The 27,240-nt window shown below is 40.6% G+C and overlaps 2 protein-coding genes across 2 annotated transcripts; one reads left to right on the forward strand and one right to left on the reverse strand.

Moving 5' to 3' along the window:
* Positions 1 to 449: 449 nt before the first annotated feature.
* LOC122864074 (oxysterol-binding protein-related protein 3-like) lies at positions 450 to 18,065 on the forward strand. Its single transcript, XM_044171121.1, has 22 exons — positions 450 to 537; positions 6,633 to 6,824; positions 7,366 to 7,482; positions 8,458 to 8,511; positions 8,600 to 8,713; positions 8,873 to 9,025; positions 9,144 to 9,234; positions 9,418 to 9,521; positions 9,789 to 9,878; positions 9,988 to 10,147; positions 10,319 to 10,443; positions 10,556 to 10,687; positions 11,311 to 11,404; positions 12,119 to 12,354; positions 13,136 to 13,273; positions 13,923 to 13,986; positions 14,388 to 14,466; positions 14,657 to 14,801; positions 15,289 to 15,433; positions 15,559 to 15,685; positions 16,584 to 16,706; positions 17,257 to 18,065. The coding sequence occupies exons 2-22, from the start codon at positions 6,762 to 6,764 to the stop codon at positions 17,351 to 17,353; spliced, it is 2,451 nt and encodes an 816-aa protein (XP_044027056.1). The 5' UTR covers positions 450 to 537; positions 6,633 to 6,761; the 3' UTR covers positions 17,354 to 18,065.
* A 389-nt stretch (positions 18,066 to 18,454) lies between these two features.
* Positions 18,455 to 22,110, reverse strand: LOC122864075 (TOG array regulator of axonemal microtubules protein 2-like). The gene is made up of 7 exons (XM_044171122.1): positions 21,928 to 22,110; positions 20,831 to 21,344; positions 20,157 to 20,697; positions 19,971 to 20,076; positions 19,600 to 19,838; positions 19,318 to 19,476; positions 18,455 to 19,177 (listed from the first exon to the last, which is right to left on the reverse strand). Exons 1-7 carry the CDS (start codon positions 22,000 to 22,002, stop codon positions 19,051 to 19,053), a joined length of 1,761 nt encoding a protein of 586 aa, XP_044027057.1. The 5' UTR covers positions 22,003 to 22,110; the 3' UTR covers positions 18,455 to 19,050.
* Between the last annotated feature and the right edge of the window lie 5,130 nt (positions 22,111 to 27,240).

The following is a 27,240-nucleotide window of genomic DNA, read 5'->3' on the forward strand; positions in this document are numbered from 1 at the left end:
GGTGGTTGTAATTTCAATTTAGAAATCAAACAGCATATAGTTTGCTTTGACTGCAGGGCAGAATGAACGTGTAACAAGCGTGTAATTGATGTGAAAATAAATGTCATCTTTTACTGAAGCCAAATATGAGAGTGAGGTTAAAAAACAGAAACACAACAATGGTAACCTACATTAACACACAATAGCACATTAAATCGTGTATTAACGTGCCTTTACGTCACTTAACAGCTGGAGTTCACCTGACACTCCTTTGTCTGACGCTAAACCCTCACCTTGATTGTATTTTTCTGTCTCTGACATTTTTATCTACGTCACTCCATGGTTCGTTCAAAAACGTTTCGGCCCAACCCCTGTTTCCCGCCCCTCTCCTCTGTCCTCGATTGTGATTGGCTCAGTAGAGCGTCAGTCACTCCTGCCCACTACGCAAGCCCCTCCTCCTCCACGGAGCTCGGCACTGACGCGAGGAGCCCAAAGCCAGGTAGGCTACTAAATCTCTCTACTGTTAGGACAGGATGGTGTAGCTTTCGCCACAGAACCGTAAGCATTTCCTTTCATTAATACTCATAACTCATGGGAAATTATGCCTGTGTTTTTTGCCGTTGTTGTCTAGCTTCCGTTTGAATTAAGCGGCGGAGTTGACAGCGCTCCTGCCGTGTCTTTAGCTGGTCGTTTTAGCGCTGAAGTGAAATATCGCTTTCGATAGAATTATTAATGGACTTCCTCGTGACATTTGGTGCTGAATGGGTGTGTGAAAGCCTCTATGTAACAGTTTGATGTGATGTTTGGGTTTTATCGAGGCTGTGTGAGCGCAGGGTTTACGACCACATGGGATATATACACCTATATATTGGACATTTTGTCTGCGCTGACAAGTTTGAATTGCTGTGTTGGCTGTTGGCAACAGGAACTGAGCAGGGCTGTGAGTTTAAACGGGACACCTGTGGTTTCTCCCCGTGGAGTTTGTCCCAAGTAACGACTATTTAATTTATCCAATCCGCATTATTTTCTGTGCGGACATAATCCCCAGCATAAGCAAACTATTATTCTTTCATTTATGCAGTGTGTTTATATTAAATAGTGAGATTATAATGAGGATGTAGTCTTGCTAGTCGGGTCTGATTTGATGGGAGACATTCATTCAAAGCTGCTGTCTGTTAAGTTAAAGTAGACTTTGGCAGTGTTTTGTATTTAGATAGTACAGTATTACTTCCCAATTGCCTGTTCTACATGTACGGTACATACACACTATTAATTCATGAGCCGTTCAGCGCTTTCACTTCAGGCTTTTGTGGCGCTTGAGTGACTTTGTTTTTATTATACTTTAAATCAATACTTAATCCACAGAATCATTTTATGCACGAGCAGTGATCGCTGAATCACTATCACCGTGCCATTCACAGATTGCCTGTGGACACACATTGCCAGCCCAGCACTCAAGCTGGTGTAAACAAAACTGTAGCCCTGAAGTGTTTTTGTTAATTTATCTAAACTAAGTGTGAGGCTGGTTCATAAAGCTGTAATAACGTTATAGAATATGTGTAGTAGATTGTTACATTACAGAAAATAATGGAGGAGAATGATGCAAAATGGTTTCTGCAGGCAGATTAGTTTATTAATTGATATGTCAGACAATTTATGTGCAACTATTTTGATAATAGATTCATTGCTGAAGTAATTTCTTAAGCAAAAATACCAAAAATCCTTTAGCTCCACCTTCTTCAGTGTCAGGATTTGCTGCTTTTCACTGTTGAATATATTTTAAACTGTTTTGGTCAGACAAAATAACACATTTGCAGACGGCACAGAGGGCTCTAGGAATTTCTGATGTTTCTGACATTTTATATACCAAATGATAATTCAATTAATCAAGAAAATAATTGCCAGATTAATTTATAATAAAAATAATTATTAGTTGCAGCCCTAGGCAGAGTAATAGTAGAGAGAGGCTGCCCTGCAACCCAACAACCTGGGTTCAAACCCGTGTGTTGGCCTGTATCTGCCCTGTTGAAGTGCCCTTGAGCAAGACACTGAGACTGAATCTCTACAGACTTCAGGGGGTGCTGTTCCAGGCTGGTCCCCCTGCACTCTCGAGATCTCAAGCCAGCAGAGGATTGCACCACAGGAATCAATGAAGTCTATCAGTCAGCTGATTACAATTCAGCCAAAATGTTAATTCCTGCCGCAACATTTCTGGGCGTAAACATCCAGCGTGGCTGACGTGACTCAGTTATCTCTGTGTCACTCTCTCCTTTACACAACACCCACTTAAAAGCTGTTAAATACAGAGCACTCCTGCCTTGACTAATACACCAAGTGGCCACTCTGAGAATTGCCCGCCTGTGATCTCATGGTTTTATAAGGTTATAGGATATTGTGCCCTACTTCCAGCCAAGCCGGCTGGTCGTCACTGACACTCATGTGAAATCATGTTTCTGCTGGTAATGGCACAGGTTCTATAAACATCCCCATGTTTTATGCCCTCAGATTTCCCGTAAAGAACAAACAAACTAAATATATCCTTGTTTTTTTTGTATCCATAGCAACTCGTGATTGAGCAGTAACACAAAGTGTCTCTTGTCTCAGCGGGAAAGAGACAGAAAGACATCTTTTGTGATGCAGCTTTTCAAAAATACATCGGTCAAGAATCTATGGGCATGCTGGTTCTCAAGCTTGTTCTCTTTCTGTTTCTCTCTGTGCACATGAAAATAACTGACTGCTGAATGGCATATTGGGGCTGCTTTTTACCTCTTTGATCACTCGCTGATGCCCACATTAGTTTTTCTCTGCCTGCATACAGGAAACACAGGTGCTGCTGTATTACTTTCAGATGAAAAATATTGTTAAAAACACTCAGTCAGATATGATGTCAGAAGTCAGATAAGCTAAGTGCTACTGCCACCAACCAATCCAAAACCATATGCTGCCACACATCCTTTTCTCTATTTTGTTATAAAAATTGGGTGTTGGTGTATCAAATAGCCGGATAATATTGCCAGATGCGAGTCTATTTAAAGTATCTAATGTCGGCTCTCAGTTTGATAATCAGTGGATCATGCACAGCTTTAACACGATAATTCTGTGAAGAGGGCGCTTTACCGGAAGATTCTGATGCTTCATTGGAGGTAGAGTCACAGATGGGCCATCTGTGAGGACCTTTTTGCAGTCCCAGACAGCCAGTAATGGGGAGGATATATGTGGACTGTTGGGTTGATGGCAGTCCTGCTGTTGCAAGAATGTGTACAGGCAGAAAGCAGATGGACTGGCTGCTAAGTCAATGTCTGTGTGTTTGTCATGCCAGGACTGGAAACTCCAGCCTGACAATTCCACAGGCTTCAGCCCGGTTGTCTTGAGATCCTGTCATGGAAACTGGTGAACAACAGATGAGGCTTTGCTTAATGAAAGCCACAGGGCTTTCTGCAAAATACACAATATGTGTTGCCTGCTCAACTCAAAAAGGATGTAATGGCGGACTTAATGACTTGTTGAATTATTGTTGTTTGAGTTCTAGTTGAATGATGCCCTTAAAAGCAGCATTCCTGAACAATTCAAAAGTGCACTGCCTGTGCACAAAGTTTGACATGTGAAGGTTTTGAGGGTGGTGGCCATTTTAGGAGGCTAAGCACTTTGTTGGTTGCTGAGAGTGGGACGAGGAGAAGAAAAAGTCTGATTCCTCACACTCTTGTGTATTTGCATCTCTGCTTTTGTTTCCTGACTTTAAGCACCCTAGTGCTCACCCTAGAAACGGGTTTTAAGTCCCATCTTAAAGAGTGAAGTTTAGGGGAAATACCTGTTCTCATTGTAAGGTAATTGTTGGTACTTTTTTCTTCAGTGCAGGGAAAGAGAAAAATGAAAGAAGAGAATACCCAAGTTAGACTAATTTACTATGCATGGGTTCACTGTGAGACCATGCAGCACTTATGTTATGCAGAATGCTGCCTTTTGGTTTCCCATGCAGACCCACTGTTGTTACACTGTCATACATCCAGTTAAAACCAATTAATTTCTCATTTGCATCTGCTTTATCTCTTCTTCCCTCCCATCAGCCGATCCCTTGAATGCTGAGACATGTTAAAAAAGAAAGAAAAACACCAAAGTAGTCACTTCCTTCACCTATAAACCTTTTATTCTCTCATTTGCCTCTGTGGCATTGGCCCTTTCTCCGAGAATGACCCCTTTCCAAATTAACAGATCATTTACAAGGTGTTGTGCCATTAATGATTGACTCCCATTACGTAAGACTGAAGGCAAAACCCTAGCACTTCTAGTCTTACAGTACAGGAGGCTCAGTGGTGTACAGTACTACAGTTATCACTCAGTCGAGGTAAGCAAGGGCACTCAGTGAGATGTTCGGGGACTGACATCTCCCAGCTTCATTTACATCTTTTACAGTTCATCTGTGGCAGATAGTATTCCAGACAAATAGACAGCTTTCGCTCGCAAGCTTCTAAGCTAGTAAAGTGAGGAAATGTCGTAAGGTAGTGACACTTCAAACAAAATCTGTGCACAGATCGGTGGCAATTTTTGAGGTTTTGCTCAAAGGAAGTGTTTTGTTGCAAACTTTGCTGCTGAGTTGTGTGAAAGGGAAAAGGCTGAGGAATGGAAGCTAGATCTGAGTGTGTTGTGTAAAGTGGTGCTTGATGCTGCTGCCCTTACTCACCACTTATTGTGTATATCATGACTGTATTCTTCGAAAAATTCAGTCCGAGCTGGAAATTTACCTTAGCTCGACACTGCATGCCAAAACATAATGTTTTATGGTTGGATGTACCTTTTGCTGGTTAAAGTCTAAACCACATACAGATGTATTTACACAGATGTAAATGAGCAGAAGTTATGTGGAATGAATTCCTGAACTTGATTTATATACATAAAGCATCAGATGCAGCTGAAGATGCCAGGCATTTCACAGCCTGAAAAGTGAAAACACAACAGCTTGATGAGCTAATTCCAGCTCCCCAACTTTATCATTTGAAGCCTGCTCAAATATGTTGTCTGTCCTTTTAGTCTTTGCTCCAGAGCTGTGAAGTAAGTGGGACGTCCCAGTGTTTCAGTCTGCTTTTAGCCGAGTGTTGACTGTAGCTAGCTGTGTGTTATGGTGTGTCGGGGGTATCGAAGCACAGAGCACATTCTTTCCTGTTGATGACTCATGTCCTGGGCATGGTGCTGACTGTAAGCGAGGCCTTGGGGACCTACAGAAAACACAAGCACACACTCAAACCACCAGACTGTTTGCAGGGGATGTAGTTAGCAACGTACTTAAAATCTAAAAGTTTACACAAATTTGCATGCAAGCACACACAAAGCACACAGGCTTTCCCTCACTGTTAATCCACCAGACACAGATGTGCCCTGCTCACATGTACAGTGCATGTCCACGCAAACAGATCTGAGTTTAGTCTTTCACAGTATCAGCATACAAAGGGAGTGGCATTAAAATGCCAGACATAACATACACAGCCAGGTTGGGGCATGTCATTTGTGGCAAGGAGAGGAATGAATGTTACAGTGAGAATGTGGTGTTCCCTGCTCACCCCATGCAACCATAAAAATGTACATCTCTGTAATTATGTAGAGACACAACGCAAAACTCTTCAGATGTATAAAGCAAAAATTTTGTTAGTTTTTATTTCAGTTGGTTTGGAATCATAAATTTTGACAGCAGATTTTTGAAAAGTTATAACACAACAACAATGCTGACTTCACTTAGGACATTCACGTCAAGGTTTTAACAATTAATTGCAAAAATAACACCCAATTCTAGTTTAGCGGCGTGGGTCTAATAATGTAATGTTTGAAAGAAACTATCAAAATTCACATTCAAATCTAAAATGCTGAAACAGGGGGAGGAGGCTGGGGAAGTTGCAAAGATCCAGTTCTCAATTTTGCAGCATGCAGGTGTGTGCGTTAAATGTTTATGTATATTAGCTGCTTTGTGTTACAAATAGGTTTTGGACATATATGATTTGAGATATAAGGAACATGTGACCATTAAACACCTGTACCCTTTTTTTGTGTGGAAGATATAGCCTAGCATTTTCACTAGTTCCACATTAACTATGTGGTAGTTGCATCTGGCACGTGTAAATAGAAGTAGCCTCTGGAGTCATAACTTTTATTTATTGTGTTTCATTGATAGTCTTATTTGTATGATGCTCTGGACATTCCAACGGGACTTTTTGCTGTTTTCTCAATGCTCACATGCTTGTTTACAAGTGGGCATTTGATCATAAAACTTGTATGGTACTGCCATCGTCATAAATACTGACTTTGAAACATTTATTCGAGTTTATGTGTGTACTTAGCTCAAATTTTATCACAACAATCCACACAAAGCCAGACATCAGTCAGAACACATCTGAATTCACATGAACTCTGAACTTTGTGTGCATGAGAGCTCATGATAAAGGCTGATTAACCTCTCGTGTTTTTTTTTCTGGATATTTGTGTCTAGCTTCCTTAAAACAAAGCTACTTTAGACTTTGGGGATTTCATATCCTCAATTGGGTTGTTCACAGTTGTCAGTCACACAGTGAGTAAGTGATTCCTCTCTGTTTTTATCTGTCTGGTCCTTCATACTGCTACTGTCTTCTTCGCAACCTACATGCTGCTCTGACATCAACCTTTCTCCGCAGTGCTGACTGTTGTGGCGTGGGCTTCAAAGGTCAGAGTGATGCTGCTGGTGGCTCTGCTGTGATCTTTGTTGCTGCGGTTTCCACAGAAACGAGACAACGGTGAGGAAAAAGCAGTCAAGTCGCGAAAAGATGACGTCAGTGTCGCCCACTCACAGTGACAGCAGTGGCTCCTCTAAGCACGACAGTAACCAGGTATGTGTGTGTGTGTGGTACTTTAATGTACAGTATGTGAGTTTTTGTTGTGTGAACAAAAAGTTCTTGCAGCCACTGTTAGCATTTCAGCATTTGTTTTTCTTCTCAGTTAAAATTAGCTGACCTCAGATTTTCTGATTTTAAATGCACCATGCACCATTGTATGCCTAAGTCTATAAAGCAGGTCAAATATTTTTACTGTGCGTGTTTGTGTGTGCGTGTGTGTGCTTGTTGTCTAGGTCATACGGTTGAAATTGATTCAATTAGTAAGGGTTGTTCTCTGTGACCAAACATTGAAGTGTTCTTGGAAAAGCAAACCCCACTCTTTAAACACTGTTCTTTAACAGTGCAATAACACTGTTTTTACAATATCTGGTGTTTCAGACACAGCAGTATTGCACTTAAAATGGTATCTGTGATGATGATGATAATGATGTGTGTACTGTCTACAGGTTTAGATTGTGTTATACCTCTGTCATTTCAAGGGAAAGAAATTCACTTGTTTGTTTAACTCATACATTGCTCCTGTGTCTCCCTCCAGGACAGCTGGGAGATTGTGGAGGGGCTCAGGGGTGTTCCTGCCAGCATGCAGGAGCCTGACAGACAGGAGGGCTTCCTGCTCAAGAGGAGGAAGTGGCCCATGAAGGGGTGGCATAAGGTGAGCACCTCGCCAGCCCTTTTAAAGCCCCAGACAGCAACAGCATTGTAACAGTTCTTATTATAGAACACTGCTGCTGCCTTTTCTTGAACCAGAGACCTAGTTTCACTCTGAACTTGATTGCTTTTGATATAAGGGGTGTCAGATAGCAGGCAATAGGGGTTTGCTCATATTTTGAGTTTATAAAGGCTTTGTTTGCATTTATGATGTTTTAAACTCTGGAGCAAAACGAACTTTTCTTTTTCAATATTCTGCATTGTATTCATCACATGTAGATGTGTTTCTAAAAGGCCTCCTATCCAGTTTGGTAAAGAAATACTGCAGTTATTCATTTTAAGAGCAATATTGTACATGGGTGTTAGTTGTAATTTCTTTCCTGATGATACCAAGATTGAACCAGCAAGGATTTTAGTCCTCCCTAAATGTCTAACTACAGTTCTGACCTGCTATCTTTTAATACCTCAGGCTATTTCCACATTTCCTCCTCTTCACCATTATAGTCCTCTGTGTTTCCTATTTTCCATTCTTTGTATTCCCAGCTGATTATACTGTAACCCTGACTCATCTTCCTCCCCCTCTTCTCTCCATGAGTGTGCTCATGCATACCTGGAAAGTTCTGTCTTGCAACATCATTGAATTGCCACTTTAATGGCAACATTTTCACCGACAAGGAGGCCTAAAGTACAGTGAATGTGCTTCATCAGTGTATTCTTTTTTATTGTAAAGCTAAAGTGAGCAAGGTGTGCTTGTAAGCTGTTGCTATGTCTATTCATGGTCATTATCCATACTGCTTATCACTTATTTCATTGCTGCTGTTGTGAAATTTGAAAGGCAGGGTCAAGGTATTGGTGTGTTTAACTATTGTATGACCAAAAGTGCAATACACTTATGATTCAAGATTGCCAAGAACTGAAAACATAATAATTCTTGTGAATTAATATTGATTTTGACTGAGTTTGATTTCTTCCCATTTAGAGATACTTTGTGTTGGAGAAAGGCATCTTGAAGTATTCAAAGCGTGGAACTGATGTAGGTATTACCTCAAGAAGGCCATCTATCTGTCATTCTTGCATTCAGACACATACAGACACATGGTAACACAGTGTTTTGTTCACAGCTGAAGAAGGGAAAGCTTCATGGCTGCATTGATGTAGGCCTCTCTGTCATGTCAATCAAGAAGAAAGCCATGTGCATCGACCTGGACACGGAGAATAACATCTATCACTTAAAGGTGACTCCTGACACTCACATTCACAATCTAAGTTTTGTTGAATTCATCATATAGATATACATGCATGCATCAACACCTACAGTACATGTTTCTCTCCCATTTACTGTTTCTGTTTTTTCCTCCAAGTTCCTGCTCCTAATTTGACTTTATGCCACCCAGGTGAAGTCTCCAGAGCTGTTTGAGGAGTGGGTGTCAAAAATGCGTCATCACCGCGTGTTTAGGCAGAACGAGATTGCCATGTATCCCCATGAGAGGCACCTGTTCCACCCCCACACCTCATCCTCCCCCTCCCTCAATGACTCCCTTAGAAAAGTAAGTTGTTCCAGTGCTGGTTTGTAGGAAATATTTAAAAGAATGTCTTTGTTGTTCCCTGATGCAGTGAGGTTGCATATGCCTCATCCTCCCTCATGTGTCTCTCTTTCTAAAACAGAGGGCTACTCTTACTAAGCAGGCGTCAGTCCACCAGGCTAAGTTCAGTTCTTGGCTCCATTCCTCAGAAGACATGGACAAGTGCTGCAAAGGTTGGTTGTTGTTTCATCTATTTCTCTCTGCTTGTCTTCTGGCTTCTTTGTCACCCCCCCTTTGCCGACAGTTTCTCCAAGTGTGTCTCATTGCCGTGACTCTTCCATGTTCTGTTTTATCTCTCATCACTGTGCCTGCATGCACCCAAACTTTCATGTAATAATAATCTCTCTTTCACTCAGACTTGGAGGAATGTGAATCGTACATGCTCGAACTCAACCTGCTGCTGAAGAGCATGGAGGTCCTCCACCGCACATACTCAGCCCCAGCCATTAGTGCACTACAAGTAAGCACAGGCACACAGATTAAGTTAGCCATGATGTAAAGGGTATTGTATTAAAGCTACTTTGCAATAATATCCAATGAAAATGCATTTGCCAACTTTGTGGGTGTAACAGAAAAGTGGCTGATATTTCCCAGAGAGTAAGAAGTAAAATAATGATCTTACTCATGGAATTAATGTAAGACGTTACTTTTTTGGGTGATCAGGTCAATACTGGAAGTAATTTTGTTTATTACTCCCTTAATATCTCTGTTTCTTGTGGTACCACAGGCATCGACTTATGACATTCCCAAAAAAGAGAAGAGGCCAAGGAGATGGCGATCCAAAAACAATGGCAAAGAAACCAAAGCCACACTACAGGTACATGTGCACCTTTTCTTTTTGCTGATAATTATTAAAAAATTTGTTCACAATCATTCACCACTGGGAATGAAGGGAAAACTCACCTTTCTGTGTTTTTGTCCACCAGGTCCCAAGCTGTATCTCCTCCCAATCCCCTCGTCTCCACGCCTCCAACCCCAATCTCTCCACCACTGAGTCAAACACCCAGGAGGTCTGTCCCGAATCCCCAGACTCACCTACAGACGTGTCCCGTCTACAGGAGGACTTCTGCAGGCTGGCCAACAAGAGTGAGTCCCTGCATGGGTGTCTGTTAGTTTGCTCAGGAGATGCATTTACTGTAGATAAAAAAGATGCTTTTTTGCAAGTGTTTGCTTTTATATGGTAAGATAGTTTCCATGACAACTCTGTACTCGTTGTCTCCCTCTTTTTTTCTGTCTCTGGCATTTGCTTCTCTCCAGTCCACGCTACACTGAAATCAGCCTTTAGTTCCTTAGTCACAGAGAGAGACAGACTGAGGCACACCATCGACATGCAGGCCCCACAGCCAGTGCAGGTCATGGGCTTGAAGACCGCCTATGCCTCAGTGAGTATCTCTGTGACTCAATAATCATGGTTCTGCATGGTTACACCACAAATGTCCACAACCCTATCACCACAGGGGCACTTTCACTCAACTGACTTATTCTTATCATCAGGACTGTCCAGATGGCTCTCACTCCTTGGTCCACCAGGCGTCCAATGAGAGCAAAGCATCTATCCCAGATTCGATATCAGAATTCTTTGATGCTCAGGAGTACCTCCTCTCCTCTTCGTCCTCTGAGAATGAGGTGAGACACTATCTACTACCTTATCCTCTTCCTCATCTCGACTTTTAAAGCCAAATGCATTTGTCTATTAATCAACAAATTGTTTTGTCTATAAAATGTCCAATTGTCACAATTTCCCAGAGTACAAGGTCACGTCTGCAAATTACTAGTTTTGTCTGAATGACAGTCCAAAACTCAAAGATTTTCTATTTAAAATTATGTAAAATGGAGAAAATCAGCAAATCTTAACATCTGAGAAGCTGGAACCAGTAAATGTTTGGCATGTTTTGCTTTATATAAATGATTTTAACATTTATAACAAAATTGCTGACGATAATCGATTGATTGACTATTTGTTTCAGCACTACAGTGGTCAGACAACTTAAAGTCAAGTCTAATAAAGGGTTAGTTGTGCAGGAAAAGTAATCTATGTCTTATTACTCCTAAAACTGTGTGTGGCCCCAACACAGCTGGTTTTAACAAAACTAATATCTGCAAGTCAACAACACGCATACTGTACACTGGATGCATTTTTTATTTTTCTATTCCAATGACTGAATACTTTTGGGTTTGTGTGTTTTTGTCCTTTGGTTCTGATGTTCTGGTCGCTCGCTGACCTTTAACCATTGATGTTCTGTCTCCAGGTGTCTGACGATGACTCGTACATCAGTGATGTCAGTGACAGCGTCTCCATGGATACCTACAGCAACGAGGGAGGCAGTGACAGACACAACTCTGGTACATGATACAGTAACAAGTTGTGCAGCAGTGTGTGAGGACATATCAACTCCCTCGACAGAGAGAAAGACAGAGACAGTGCAAAGAGACCTTATTCTGTCAAAAAGAGGCAGGGTTTGTCTAACATAGTGCACTGTGATTAAGTCTCTGTGTGCTTTTGTGTCAGCATCAAATAAAGCATAAATGTCTGGAATCCTAGAAATTACTCACTTGCTTAGAGAATGTGTTGAACATGACCTCCACCAACTACCAGATGTGTTTACAAACTCAGTATGATGTTTCATCATACAGTATTTGACAAAGCATCTGTGTACAGGCATCATTAATTCACTGCTGCAGATGGTGTTAGTTTTATATTTTCACTGCATAAACCTTTGCCTCCAGGTAGCACAAAACAGAAAAACTGTGATTAGCTAGTATGATTAAAGCTTGTGCAGAGAAAGGGATTAATTCAATTCTAGGTATTGGTTTGTCTTTAGCTAGATTTTACAGACCGTGTAAAGTGGGTTTTTGAAGGCTGATGCTGGTATGATGAATATTTTTGTATTGAAGCTGATAAAAGCCAACATTTGTGTCAATCATCGGCATCTGATTTTTGATACCATGCACATTTAAGCAACCACCTCTCTCACACATGCTCTGTCCCACTTGTCACTAGTTCACGAAAATTCCCTCTTGTCTCACCACTCTTCTCTCCGCGTTACTCCCCTCTAGTTAGCAGTGTGGTGACCCAGGCTCGTCGGCGCTCCACACTGCCCTCTCCCAGCCCCACCAGCAGCGTGAGCCTGTGGAACATCCTGAGGAACAACATCGGTAAAGACCTGTCCAAGGTGGCCATGCCGGTAGAGCTCAATGAGCCACTCAACACCCTGCAGAAGCTGTGTGAGGAGCTGGAGTACAGTGAGTTGCTGGACACCGCCAACCAGACCCTTGATCCTTTCCAACGCATGGTGAGAGGAAAGAAAACACACTTGATAATATCGCATGTACAAACCTGCAAGAGCTAGACACACCTACACACATGCACAAAATTGTCTTACATGAACATTGGCACATGCTCTGACTGTATAATAAGAAAAAGACTAAAGAGCACAAACAGAGATAAACAGATGAAAAGATGAACATCAATCTAGCTAATAACTAAAAAGCTGTGTTTTAGCTAGCTCAATATAGTTGGGCTAGCTCTTCAGTGCTCTTCCTCAGGCAGCTTTTTAAATGCTACTCTGATGTTTTTCTTTTGCTCCGTGTGCGCTTCTGTTAGAGGCTTTAATAAATATTTCATTTTTGCAGGCAAGAAGCTGTCAATTGTTTAAATTTCTTTCTTCCTGGGCCTCTTTGGAAGACTTATTTTTCCAGAGCATTTGACACACACTTATAGTTAAATAAACAGTGTAGTTACAAAGACACAAAAGTGTCATGTCATCAGTCTCACACCTCTACATACTGTAGAATATACAACACAGTACTAATACTGTATGCAGTAATAATTATACTTACTTGTAAACAAACACACATTTACCTGCACCTAAAATGGTGTCATGTCTGAATGTGCGCACACACACACACACACACACACACACACACACACTGTGTTTACCATTGTATGGACGTATAAACTGTTGCATACACATACACACAGTCATGTTCACAACCTCATGTAGACAAACATGCCAATACTTTGAGTACAAACATGTAACAAATGTAATTCATCCTCTCTGATTTTCTGTGCAGGTGTATGTTGCTACATTTGCGATATCAGCATATGCATCCACCTACCATCGAGCAGGAAGTAAACCCTTTAACCCTGTCCTGGGAGAGACGTACGAGTGTGACAGGCCAGATAAAAGCTTCAGATTTATAGCTGAACAGGTAGAGGTCACATGGCTTACAACACACTACACGGGAATACACTCCCTTCCCAGGATAGGGTACTTTTCAGTTTACTTGAAACACAGAAAATATACAATATTTTGAATGTAATATGTAAAGTCATTGAAATCATGTTTGAGACTGATTGTTTTGCAAATTGAAGGTGTTGCACATAGTATGTCTATGTAATTAAGTTAAATGTGCTACATTTTGTATTTTTAAGCATGGATATGTAATTGTCAAATTAATTGTCACACCTTGGTTAGGTTGTCTCATGTCAGAGGTATCAATGAAGGCCTTGTGCACAGGAAGAGCAGTGCCCTCTTCCTGTTCTACGCTTTAAAGCAATTCACAGGACTTCCAAAATCCAGTCTATTATAGTAGCAAACAGTATGCAAAGCAGTGAAGTCGTGCACTGACCTGCCATTCTTCTCTTTGGTGGTCTTGTTAGTTTACAGTGATTATACTGATCGCTCGAAATAAATGTAGTAATGGTTTATAGCAGGCAAAGACTTATAGGTATCACCTTTCCCACCTTTTGTTATTGACTGATTCATGATACAATGTCCTGAGTTACAGTGTCTACTGTGGTAAAGCTTTTGATAAAGTGCCTCTATCTCATCTAGTATCTCTTCTGTCCATTTCCCAGGTGAGTCATCACCCACCTGTGTCAGCATGTCACTCTGATTCAAGGAACTTTTCGTTTTGGCAAGGTGAGCAGGAGAGAGCATGTTTGGAATAAATGTCCCATTTTCTCTCTGTCTCGACTTATTTGTTGATTGCATCACTGCCGCCACACCTTTATTTCTTAGTGTTTGTCACATGATGTATTTAAGGTGAAAAATGGTGTTGTGGAAGATTAAGTAACCTCATTTATCCTCATCTGGCCTTAGTTATCAGTAACTTTCCATTGCATGATAATTAAGTGCTTGATTTCCACAAAATTATAACAAATTACTGTGCAGAATATACTAATTTGAATTTAACTCTGGTATGGTGTTCAAAAAACAGCCATTGGTAGTCAAAGAAATTGCCAACTGTTTAAATTAAGATAATATGGCAATTTTCATTGTCACAAGCACTCACCTGTTGTTTTCCGATCTATTTCTTTTAGATGTCCGATGGAAAAATAAATTCTGGGGCAAATCTATGGAAATTGTTCCCATGGGAACCACCCATGTCACACTACCTGCGTAAGTCTTTTATTCCTTTACTTATTGTGTGGGTGTGTGTTTGCATGTGCGTGAGTGTTTACACTCTTGTATGTTTAATATGAGTGTCAATGTGATTGTGCCCAGTGTAGGCTGTAAGTGTAAGTCCTAGGAATGAAACAACATGCATTTTTCTGACATATTAAATATAGTATGTGTGTGATTTCTCCAGGTTTGGGGACCACTACGAATGGAACAAAGTGACGTCCTGCATCCATAACATCCTGAGCGGCCAGCGCTGGATCGAACACTATGGAGAGATGGCCATTAAAAATATCAACAGTAATACCTGCCAGTGTAAAGTCACATTTGTCAAGGTTAGGAAACACAGATATTTAAATCACTGTCTTTGTTGCGAGTGTCTGTGGTCAACCGTGAATGGAAGAAGCAGATCTTTATTCCACAATAGATTTTGAGGGAAAAGAAGTTGGGTAAATTGTGATCTTCCCTGTTAGTATTGTATTGGTTTGTTACATGAACCACTGTCAGACTCTTGTAATGAACAGATTCTCTTCTTAATGAACAGATGCTGCCTACTCAAAAAGACATGCTTACCTTCAATATGCTGTGCAATGAGTACTATCAAGGCAAACAGCACTATCTTCTGGACAAAGAGAGGAACTGAATTTTCAAAACATTGAACATGGAAAATTAGGCATCATGAATGCGACCCTTTTAAACACTGATATTGCATGTATTGCATGAGTGTTAAATGTGATACTTAGGATGTCGGATCATTTTGTGTAATATATTTCTTCCATCTAACTCATACAAACAATTTACCTCATTATTTATTTATTTTAGGCAAGATCATGGAGCTCTACAGTGAACGAGATAGAGGGCGTGGTTACAGATTCAAATGGGAAAGTTGTACACTCCATTTTTGGAAAATGGCATGAGTCAGTTTTTCAAGGAGACCCACCTTCTGCCACGTGTATCTGGAGAGCAAGTGAGTGATTGGTCCCTGGAAACATTCTAAAGTTTTTACACCAGGACACTTCAATCAAACAACAAAAGTGAGCTCGACATGACAGCTGTTACTTTGTGTTTCTGTGTGTTTGTGTGTGTGTATAGACCCCATGCCAGTGGACCAAGAGCAGTACTATGGCTTCACCCAGTTTGCGGTGGAGTTAAATGAGCTGGACTCCACCCTGAGACCTCTGCTGCCCCCCACAGACACACGCTTCAGGCCGGACCAGAGGTTGGCACTCTTTATAAGTCTGTAATATTGATGTCTATTAGTCTGTTCACAGACATCCTGCCTACCCACTGTAGAAGCTTCATACTTTATTACTTTCATTACTGTGTAACCATATATTCTGGTCTTATGGCCTGTAAAGTTGACCCTGTCGTCTGAATAGATTTCAAGCTGCCAAATCAGACCATTTGGCCCAAAACATTTTTACGAACATGTTTTTTTTTGTGGGCTAAGTCTGGTTGAGCCCATGTGGTGTGAAGCAGTTAATGTCTGAAATATGAGTGGAACCATGGCAACAGACTATGGGAGTTTAAGTCCAGGGGAATGAAGTCACAAGAATCACTCATGTAGAGATTTGATATTATTAAGATTTTGAATTAGGTTGGATGAATAACAGTCATAGAAAAGTTTCGAAAAGAAGCTGTTTCTAATGTTTTCAGTAAAACCTGTGCTTTTGCCACTATGACAAGTCAAAATGTCTGCTGTGAAAAAGGCCTGCAGCTTCTGTAGCAAACTAATAGAGCGACTGTGTTTTAATTGTATTCACAGTGGTATGTTATTAGGTGGCGTGTTACCTCTGATGCCCAATTTTGTCTTGCCAGAAACCAGAGCGGTCGTTTCGGCTGAACTGGTCGTGTCAGGCAACACTGGCCAACAGTTACTGAGGGTCACTCTAAGAAGACTCAAGTATTATATTGAAGTATTGAGTAGGAACATTTAGTAGCTATATTGGGACAGGAACATGAAACCAGCTGCAACTACCACAGCTAACTTCCAACCAGAGGGAGGGAAAGCCAAAGTTTTCCTGTTTGTGTGGGCAAACAGTGGGATGAATGGCAGTGGCACTCTAGTAGGACCAAATTGCTCCCGTCTCCTCTCCTGACTAACTCTCTTTGTCCAGACTCTTGGAGGAGGGGAACACAGAAGGAGCCGAGGAGCAGAAACAGAGGATAGAGCAGCTCCAGAGGGAGAGGAGGAAAGTGCTGCAGGACAACAACATGACACACCAGCCACGCTTTTTCAAGTATGCTGCTGTTTGCTTGTTGTGTGTGTATGTGTCTTTGTGTGCATCAGACAGTGTTTTAATCAGAAATTCTTTATTGATCCCCGGGGAAACTTGCATGTGTTTTTCCACGTAATTGGTCTGTTGCATATGATCAGAGATCTCCTCCATAGCAGCCACTGTGTCTCATGTGGTATTAATGTCTGCGACTGTCACACTCTGCAGACTTGTGATGAACAAACTGGGTTGTTAAGATAACTAAGATATTCCAAAAGGTTTAAAATTAGACAGTTTTATCTTAAAGACAAAAAATTGCAGGAGAAACTTTTCTGTGATGCTATCTATCTCATCTAGGCTAGCCAACACAATATTACGAGAATTATAAATACAAAAACTTAATTTGATAACATATTTTTGAATGATTCAAGTTAATATTAATATCTAACATTATTCTGGAAGTTGGTAATTTAATATGCTGGATATTTGACAGGTATCAATTTAAATATGAGTGATGAATCATTCAGGATCTATCAATCATAAAAACAAGATTTCATTTGTGTTGTGTCAACAGGAAGTCTAAAGATGACACGTGGGTGAGCAACAATACATACTGGGAGCTGCGCAGAGACCCTGGCTTCAGTAAAATGGACTTCCCTGTGCTGTGGTGACCTCTGCATTTAAGCAAACCTCTCCACTACAAGTTATCATAGAGGGGAAGTATCAAACTGAACTGAGACCAGCCTCCAAGTGTCCCGACCTGGTTAACATGAATCACTCCATGTCATGGTAACCCAAACCTGTTTGGACTTCCTGCTTCCTCTTTGAGGACTGAGCAGAGCCTGTACCAACTTCTGTTGGTTTTGTTTCTGTTGTTTATTACGTTTCTCCTTAAGGGTACATTTTCTCCTCTCATCATGACTATAATTTACACAAATTCATATCATTATGTCCTGTTGCATCTCAGCATTTACCAAAGTGCCTTTTATTGCAGTGCCTCACTCAATCAGCTGCTATAACAGCTATGCAAAAACACTTTTATTGAGAGACTTAAAAACCTTGTTTGAATGACGTCAGCATGATATGTGGACTTCACTGGAGAGAAAAGGATCAGGGTTGGTAGTGAACTTGTTCAAAAGGTCAAAACCTGCTCAAGTATTCCTCCATCCAGTCAGCATCATGACCCAAGGACTTTTGCTTACTTAAACCAGTGGCTGACCAGAGCTTGTAATTGTAAAAGAGGGACTAAAGCCCTTTTTACTGCCTTGTTATAATCAGTCATGACTGTCATAGGACTGTGGATAATGTTTATCAATGAGGAAATCAGCAATAATACTCCATGTTCAAAGACGATAATAAACTGTACAATGGGTGGACAAGTTATTTTGTGTCACACTTTGTTTGTTTCTATATGTGTAAGGGATAAGCCACAATTTTGTTTGCTTGTTTCGCTCACTGCCACAACTAAGCAAGTCTCTCCCAAAGTAATAATCAAAAAGTGTCCCTCTTTTGAGATAATTATAAGTGAAAGATACTGTAGCATCAGTGGCATTAGGAATGTGGTTTAGGTAAAAACAACACAGAAAACCAGCAAAGCAATCAAGCCCCACCCAAAACTGAATGCTTTCGAAAATATATATATATATATATCTATATATAGATATATAGATATATATATATATTACTATATAATATGTTGAATCAAGACAATTGAAAGCACAGAAAGAGATTATATTACCTTAAATAATAACAAATATATAGACGTGTATATATAGATTGTAAGATTGTTTTATTTGCTTGTTCAGTGGTAGAAGGTAACTATTAGTATATTTAATCAAGTACTGTACTGTTACAATTTTGAGGTAGTTGTACCTTAGTTGAGTATTTCCATTTTATGCTACTATTTTCACTTTTTACTCCAATTAGAATAATGATAACAAAAATTCCATCCATTCATCCATCATCTATACCCGGTTATCCTTTGCTGGGTCGCAGGGGGCTGGAGCTTTTCCCAGCTAACTTTAAGCCATGTGATAGACTGGCGACTTGTCTAGTTCTGGACAAGTCGTCAGTCTATCACAGGACAGACCCATATAGACAGACAGCCATTCACACACATTCACACCTACAGGCAATTTAGAGTGTCCAGTTAACCTAACCTGCATGTCTTTGGGACTGTGGGAGGAAACCGGAGCACCCGGCGAAAACCCACTCTGGCATGGGGAGAACATGCAAACTCCACACAGGAAGGACCCAGCTGGTCCAAATCCTTCTTCCTGTGAGGCGACAATGCTAACCACTGCACCACCATGCCAGCCTAAATTTGATGTTGTCCAGATGTCCTCCTGTTTTTCCATCACCTCCGCTTCTACTGCCTGTTCTTCTTCAGGATCTTCTCCAAAGGACGCCTGTCTTTCACTGGGATGAGCTTACTCCACAGCACCATAAACTCCCTCTGGTAGGCAAGTCCCTGGAGCATCTTCTGTCCATGGTGCCTGTGCAGAAATACATTTCTCATTTAGCAATTTAGTGTATAAGCACAATGGTTATAAGATTCGGACTTAGACTGAACAAACAAACAGCATTTTTCACAGGAACCACAAACAATAAGATCAAGCAAAACTTGGTAACCCACCTGACTTCCGGTGCAGCATCCACCGACATCTTACTGACAGCAGTAAGGAAACGCTCTGCAAAGATCTTGCCTGCTGTCAAGATCCGATCCTCTCCAACGATGTCCCCCAGCTGGTGGAGGTGCTGAGCTGTGCTCCCCCTCACAGCAGCACAACGGTGGCTGAGGAAAGACAAAGACAGGAGAATGTCAGACAAATCCTGCAACTATGTTTTATTCAATTTACTTTAAATGCTCTATTTGCTACAATTCCAACTAAATTCGGATCAAATTCTCTCCTCTTACCTCAGCCCTGTGTTGAGTAGAGCACTCATGACTCTACCAGTGCTGCAGCCCTCCACCAGCGCATCCAGGGCAAGGTTGGCCTGCTGGTGAATGAAGGCGTTGGTCGTCTGTGCCAACTTCAGCAGCAGGGCACGGCCTGTCCTCTCTGCCTCAGGGTCCATGGCCCTCCCCAAGTTAAGATGGAGCTCTGCTATGGTGTCCATTGCTGCACAGGCCACAACAGAGCGCAGGTTTGCCACCTAGATAGTAAATAAGAACATCAGTTGATACTTCTGCGTACGCGCTACAGCTACATAGACAAATAGGCAAATGAAATGAGAACTGCATACAACACAAAGACACAGAAACAAAGAGGAAAATGTCTACAATACCTCTTCTGTGAGAACCAGGCAGACTTCATGCAGTTTGGTCTGCAGTAGTTCTGGATGGTGCCGTGCCAGAGCTCGAACAGATTTTAATCCATCCATTTTCTTCTCCCTATGACAAAAAATGATTGAACTGTGTTAAACATTGCTTACTACTGTTTCAGGTCTTTCTCTGTCGTATCGGTGTCTTACCAGTCATCTGTGGTCAACTGCTTGAAGCAGAGGGACAGACTCTCTGAAGGGTTGACCAAAGGCTGGAGGTCATCCCGAGCTGCTCGATTGTCAGCCTTTGGAGGGCGAAGGTTTGTCCCACGACGAGGTTCTCTCCTCTTGGTTGGGGCAGCTGTTGATGGAGGTGTTGGAATCATGGGTGTCACTGCTGGTGTCACTGCTGGGGTCCTTCTGGGCGATGCTGGGTTCCTCATGGGCGCTGCTGGGGTCCTTCTGGGCAATGCTGGGGTCCTCGTGGGTACTGCTTGGGTCCTTCTGGGCGATGGGGTCCTTCTGGGCGATGCTGGGTTCCTCGTGGGTGCTGCTGGGGTCCTTCTGGGCGATGCTGGGTTCCTCGTGGGTGCTGCTGGGTTCGTCCTGGGTGCTGCTGGGGTCCTTCTGGGTGCTGCTGGAGGTTGAGGAGAAGGAAAGTGGACGAGCTGGAACTGTTCCAGTCTTTCCATAAACTCCTCAACCTTAGTTTTAGCTGACTGGAGCTTGCATCCATCAGCTACCGCCTTGCCTGTTCAGATTAATAACAAAATAGTCAGGATTACTCAAGGATTTCCACTTGCTTACTGTCACATTACATCTTCACTTCTTTCCATTCATGTTCCCATAAAGAATGTCATCATCAATCAACAGTATTAAGATACCTGCTCCAACAAGTTTCCCAGACATCACCGGGAGACGAGACACTCTCCTGGTTGATGCTTTAGGAGGAGGGGTAGGGGTGAAATTGTCCATCTGTGAGATGGCCCTCAGCTCATTGGGAGTGTGTGTGTCCACAGAGCTGAGGGTGTCCACAGAGCTGATGGAGGCGTCTGGGCTTGGGCTCCTGTTTTGGGGGGTAAGCTTTGCCACTTTACTGGCACCTGTTACCTCCACATTCAATGGAGGTAAATCCAAAATGGGCCTGATCCTCCCTACTCGCAGGGAGGATTCAGGGCTCCTTCTGGGTGAAGCTGGGGGCTGAGGTGAGGGGAGGGTGTCATGCTGGACGGAGAATCCCAGTCTCTCCAGAACAGCGTTGCTGTGGGCTTTCTGTGAAGTGCACAGCCTCTCTGCACGTTGAATCAGCGCAGCCCTCTCAGCCCTTTCAGCTCCCTCGATGTCCAGGATCCTGGACTGACTGCTGGAGCCACTTTCGCTACTGTGGCTCCCTGGTGGCTGTGAAAAAAAATATAGACATGATTTTATTTTTAAGTTAATTGAGTCACTTGGAAATTATTACACAGCTGAATCAGTTAATTATATTACTATTATTATTATTATTATTATTATTATTATTATTATTATTACTTCAATAAATATCATATACTGTATTACTATACTATACTGTACTATTATATTTTACTACACTATGTCACTTTGCACAGTAATATAAGGACCTCACTATTTGTTACAACTAGATAAAATCTATCTTTGGCACATGTACGATATCAATGCATATAAAGCACAAATGTTAAAAAAAGTAATATTGTACTGTATAAAGCTTGTTAAAAGTTGCTTTTTAATTTCCTATTTTTTCATTTTATCTTAATATATAGCGTAAACCTTGTTTTAGACATGAAGGGCTGAAAATCTGATGGTTAATTATTAGTGTTATTCTTAATGTTCTGATTTTGTGTAGTATGATGAAAGTGTTTGTGCTATTAATTTGTTCCTATTTAGGCTGGGCGTATTTATACACTATACCAAAATAAAAACTTTATCTATGAACAAAAGGAGGTTGATAGAGTTGGTTACTTACATCACTGTCATCTTTGAAGCTCTTCTTCCCCTTCCACCATTGCAGGAAGGTGTTTGAAATCTTGCGATTAGCCATGAGTATCTGAAAGATACAACTAAATCTCCAACGTAGAAAATCGAAGACACAAAACTCTGAGTAGTTTCTCTCAACAAGATCTGTGTTTGTGTGACTGGATCTGGATTCTACCCTTTATACATGTTCTATGTCATAATGACAAGTGATGTCATTGTAGAACCATGAAACGTTCTAATGACATACACATAAAAGCAAATTAGACATTCTATGAATGTTTTTTCCCCCATTTTTACTAAGCTATTTTAAAGCATTGTTGTTGATCAAAAAATACCTCAACATGACAATAATGGCTTGAGGGAAATAAACTTTATTGAAATGTTTTGTCCAAAATAGTGCTGTGAGGGCTAGTTTCCTTTAGAAAGTCATTCAAATTCAAGAACAGGACCAATTCTGGTCCAAACACAGTCTCACTTGTTCACTTCACACTCACCTGTGCATATATTCTTTCACATAAACTCCCACTCTCTCTCTCTCTACATGACTATGTAGATCCATCTGTAAATACCATAACAACCCTTTTTTTTTTTTTTGACTTTTCACCCATTTGGCATACCCAAATGGAAAATGGGCAGGTGGGTTTAAAGAGGTTAATAATGTGATCTGTAAACCTGATTAAGATTGCCTGCAATAATGATTTTAGATAACCAAATTAAAGTACCTAAACTAAAAATGTTTTCTGAAAGAAAGAGACAGAAGAGTCTCCAGCCTTAATCTGATCATTAAAAACACAGGTTTTATACATTACATATCACAGTCACTTAACTCTCTCACCAAAATGCGGCCGAAATCTGAATCTGCTGTGTGGACATTTCCTTTGAGCTGTTTTCTAAGATCGTCCACTTCGCAATCCAGACTTTTTATAGCAGCTAAAACATCAGTAAGTGAGATCTCAGTTTCTGTTGCCATCTTCTTAGCTTGTGGGAGTTTGGTTGGAGTGGCATCATAGATATATCTACAGACATACCACATTAGATCACAAGAGGCAGAGACGCTTGTGAAATGCATCTCTGCCGCCGCCATATTGCAGTGGGGTTCTGGCCAGTTCAAATAGTAGAAAATGCTTTTATGCTACTTTTGGATGTTCTAATGAAAGAATGAAGTTATTTTACAATATTTTACTGTTACAAACATGTTGAATTTAATTTAAGTGTTAAGTATGTTAGTCCTAAATGATCTACTTTAAAGTGTTTGTTTACAAGTGTTTCATGGAGGTAACGTGACATACAGTAACTTATGTGCCTGAATTACAGCTACAAAAGTATGTTAACTTACCTAACTGTAGCTCTGTACACCCTGCTGATGCACTGTATATATATATATATATATATGTTTTTGTAAATAATGTGTAACTTAAAATGAGCAAAATATGAATATTTCTCTATAAATCTAATTTAAAACCGAATTTTGAAGCGTGCCAGAAATTGATTTAATCTTTTAACTTCGCTGTGTGTTGTAATTATGTTTTATCAAGTCTTAATTTCCAACATTATAAACAAAAGTATTATCATGCCAGCCATTTTACAATGCAGTAAGAAAAAAGAATATACTCAGAAACTAATTACATAGGGTAAGTATCATAAATACATGTCTGGGATTTGTAACAAACCAAACTGCTTGAAAATCGGTTGAAGATTTAGCAAGTTATGGTGATTTCAATTGTGGATAGACCTCCTGCCTTGATGGACTTACATGCATTAGGAGCACGGCCTTTCCGGATTGGGCGGTTTTCTGCCCAATTGGGCAGTTTTGGGTAGCATTGTGCGGGGTAAATTGGGCTTAGGCGGGTGGACAGGATTTGGGCTGGTTTACCATGAGTTGGGCTGGTTTTAAAATACAATAAAAATTACAGTAGGCTATATTAAAAAATATATTCATAAATTGTATTCCTTAGTTGTGTGAACACATCCACTGAGCACAACTTTGATATGACATAAATTTTATTCAGGCTGCTGAGAGGAGATACGAGTTACCATCATTACCACTCACCCGTGGCTTACCCTATAAACACACAGGAGCTGTAGTGTTTTTGCAAATCGGTATTTTCTTTGTAACAGAAACCTCTGTGCTTGCAACATCATTATTTCTTTGGCTTTTTGATAGCATGGGATTGCGTACGTCTCTCTCTTCTTCTCTCGTTCTCCTGATCTCTCTCTCTTCCTCTTCGTGTGTATGTGTGTGTGTTGGATACTGTCAGGCTTGTAGCAGTTTACCAAATTAGATAAAACCTATTATTTTGTTATTTGAGCTGTCCCTTTATTTTTTCTGTATTTTAAGGCAGGTAGGCAGAAATCCAATACAGTCTATGGTTCTAGCGCACTTGTGAACACTTTAATTGTTGTTTTATTATATAATATTGAAAAACTGTGATGAACCACAATACTATTGCTATTGTTTATGAATTAACTTGTATTGTTTATTTTAGATAATATTTGGCCGTTTTTTTTAATCAATTTGGGCAGATTTTGAGAAATTATTGGGCGGGAAAACATCAAACCAGTCTGAGCACGGATGTATTAGGAGGCACGGCTTCCCCGTACCAATATGGCGCGTTGACGTATTGCTGCAATGAATAGCAGCGGCCAATGTGGTATATGCGTGTATAAATCTATGGGAGTGCCATTCAGTCCCAAAGACATGCAGGTTAGGTTAACTGGACACTCTAAATTGCCTGTAGGTGTGAATGTGTGTGAATGGCTGTTGGGGACCACTATGAATGGAACAAAGTGACGTCCTGCATCCATAACATCCTGAGCGGCCAGCGCTGGATCGAACACTATGGAGAGATGGCCATTAACAATAGCAACAGTGACGCCTGCCAGTGTAAAGTCACATTTGTCAAGGTTAGGAAACACAGATATTTAAATCACTGTCTTTGTTGTGAGTGTCTGTGCTCAACTATGAATGGCAGAAGCAGATCTTTATTCCACAATAGATTTTGAGGGAAAAGAAGTTGGGTAAATTGTGTTCTTCCCTGTTAGTATTGTATTGGTTTCTAACACGAACCACTGTCAGACTCTTGTAATGAACAGATTCTCTTCTTAATGAACAGATGCTGCCTACTCAAAAAGACATGCTTACCTTCAATATGCTGTGCAATGAGTACTATCAAGGCAAACAGCACCATCTTCTGGACAAAGAGAGGAACTGAATTTTCAAAACATTGAACATGGAAAATTAGGCATCATGAATGCGACCCTTTTAAACACTGACATAGTATGTATTGCATGAGTGTTAAATGTGATACTTAGGATGTCTGTTTTCATTTTATATAATATATTTCTTCCATCTAACTCATACAAACAATTGACTTCATTATTTATTTATTTTAGGCAAGATCATGGAGCTCTACAGTGAATGAGATAGAGGGCGTGGTTACAGATTCAAATGGGAAAGTTGTACACTCCATTTTTGGAAAATGGCATGAGTCAGTTTTTCAAGGAGACCCACCATCTGCCACGTGTATCTGGAGAGCAAGTGAGTGATTGGTCCCTGGAAATGTTCTAAAGTCTTTACACCGCCTGTGCTTTTCCCACTATGACAAGTCAAAATGTCTGCTGCGAAAAAGGCCTGTCTGCAGCTTCTGTAGCAAACTAATAGAGCAACTGTGTTATAATTGTATTCACAGTGGAATGTTATTAGGTGGCAAGTTACCTCTGATGCCCAATTTTGTCTTGCAGCAGTTTGCAAAACAGCTTCCTGACTCATCACTCCTCGGATGCTCTAGTCATCGTTAACTTTTAGTTACACTCAGAAAATTAAACTACTATCCTCCCTTACATTCCAAAAGGTTTAAAATTAGACAGATTTATCTTAAAGAAAAAAAATTGCAGGAGTCGTTATAAAAAAAGAAACTTTTCTGTGATGCTATCTATCTCATCTAGGCTAGCCAACACAATATTACGAGAATTATAAATACAAAAACTTAATTTGCTAACATATTTTTGAATGATTCAAGTTAATATTAATATCTAACATTATTCTGGTAGTTAGTAATTGAATATGCTGGATATTTGACAGGTATCACTTAATTTAAATATGAGTGATGAATCATTCAGGATCTATCAATCATAAAAACAAGATTTCATTTGTGTTGTGTCAACAGGAAGTCTAAAGATGACACGTGGGTGAGCAACAATACATACTGGGAGCTGCGCAGAGACCCTGGCTTCAGTAAAATGGACTTCCCTGTGCTGTGGTGACCTCTGCATTTAACCAAACCTCTCCACTACAAGTTATCATAGAGGGGGAAGTATCAAACTGAACTGAGACCAGCCTCCAAGTGACCTGACCTGGTTAACATGAATGACTCCATGTCATGGTAACCCAAACCTGTTTGGACTTCCTGCTTCCTCTTTGAGGATTGAGCAGAGCCTGTACCAACTTCTGTTGGTTTTGTTTCTGTTGTTTATTACGTTTCTCCTTAAGGGTACATTTTCTCCTCTCATCATGACTATAATTTACACAAATTCATATCATTATGTCCTGTTGCTCTATCTCAGCATTTACCAAAGTGCCTTTTATTGCAGTGCCTCACTCAATCAGCTGCTATAGCAGCTATGCAAAAACACTTTTATTGAGAGACTTAAAAACCTTGTTTGAATGACGTCAGCATGATATGTGGACTTCACTGGAGAGAAAAGGATCAGGGTTGGTAGTGAACTTGTTCAAAAGGTCAAAACCTGCTCAAGTATTCCTCCATCCAGTCAGCATCATGACCCAAGGACTTTTGCTTACTTAAACCAGTGGCTGACCAGAGCTTGTAATTGTAAAAGAGGGACTAAAGCCCTTTTTACTGCCTTGTTATAATCAGTCATGACTGTCATAGGACTGTGGATAATGTTTATCAATGAAGAAATCAGCAATAATACTCCATGTTCAAAGACGATAATAAACTGTACAATGGGTGGACAAGTTATGTTCTGTCACACTTTGTTTCTATATGTGTAATGGATAAGCCACAATTTTGTTTGCTTGTTTCGCTCACTGCCACAACTAAGCAAGTCTCTCCCAAAGTAATAATCAAAAAGTGTCCCTCTTTTGAGATAATTATAAGTGAAAGATACTGTAGCATCAGTGGCATTAGGAATGTGGTTTAGGTAAAAGCAACACAGAAAGCCAACAAAGCAATCAAGCCCCCACCCAAAACTGAATGCTTTCGAAAATATATATATATATATAACTATATAATATGTTGAATCAAGACAAATGAAAGCACAGAAAGAGATTATATTACCTTAA

Source organism: Siniperca chuatsi, linkage group LG17 (genome assembly GCF_020085105.1).
Source record: "Siniperca chuatsi isolate FFG_IHB_CAS linkage group LG17, ASM2008510v1, whole genome shotgun sequence".
NCBI classification, from domain to species: Eukaryota; Metazoa; Chordata; class Actinopteri; order Centrarchiformes; family Sinipercidae; genus Siniperca; species Siniperca chuatsi.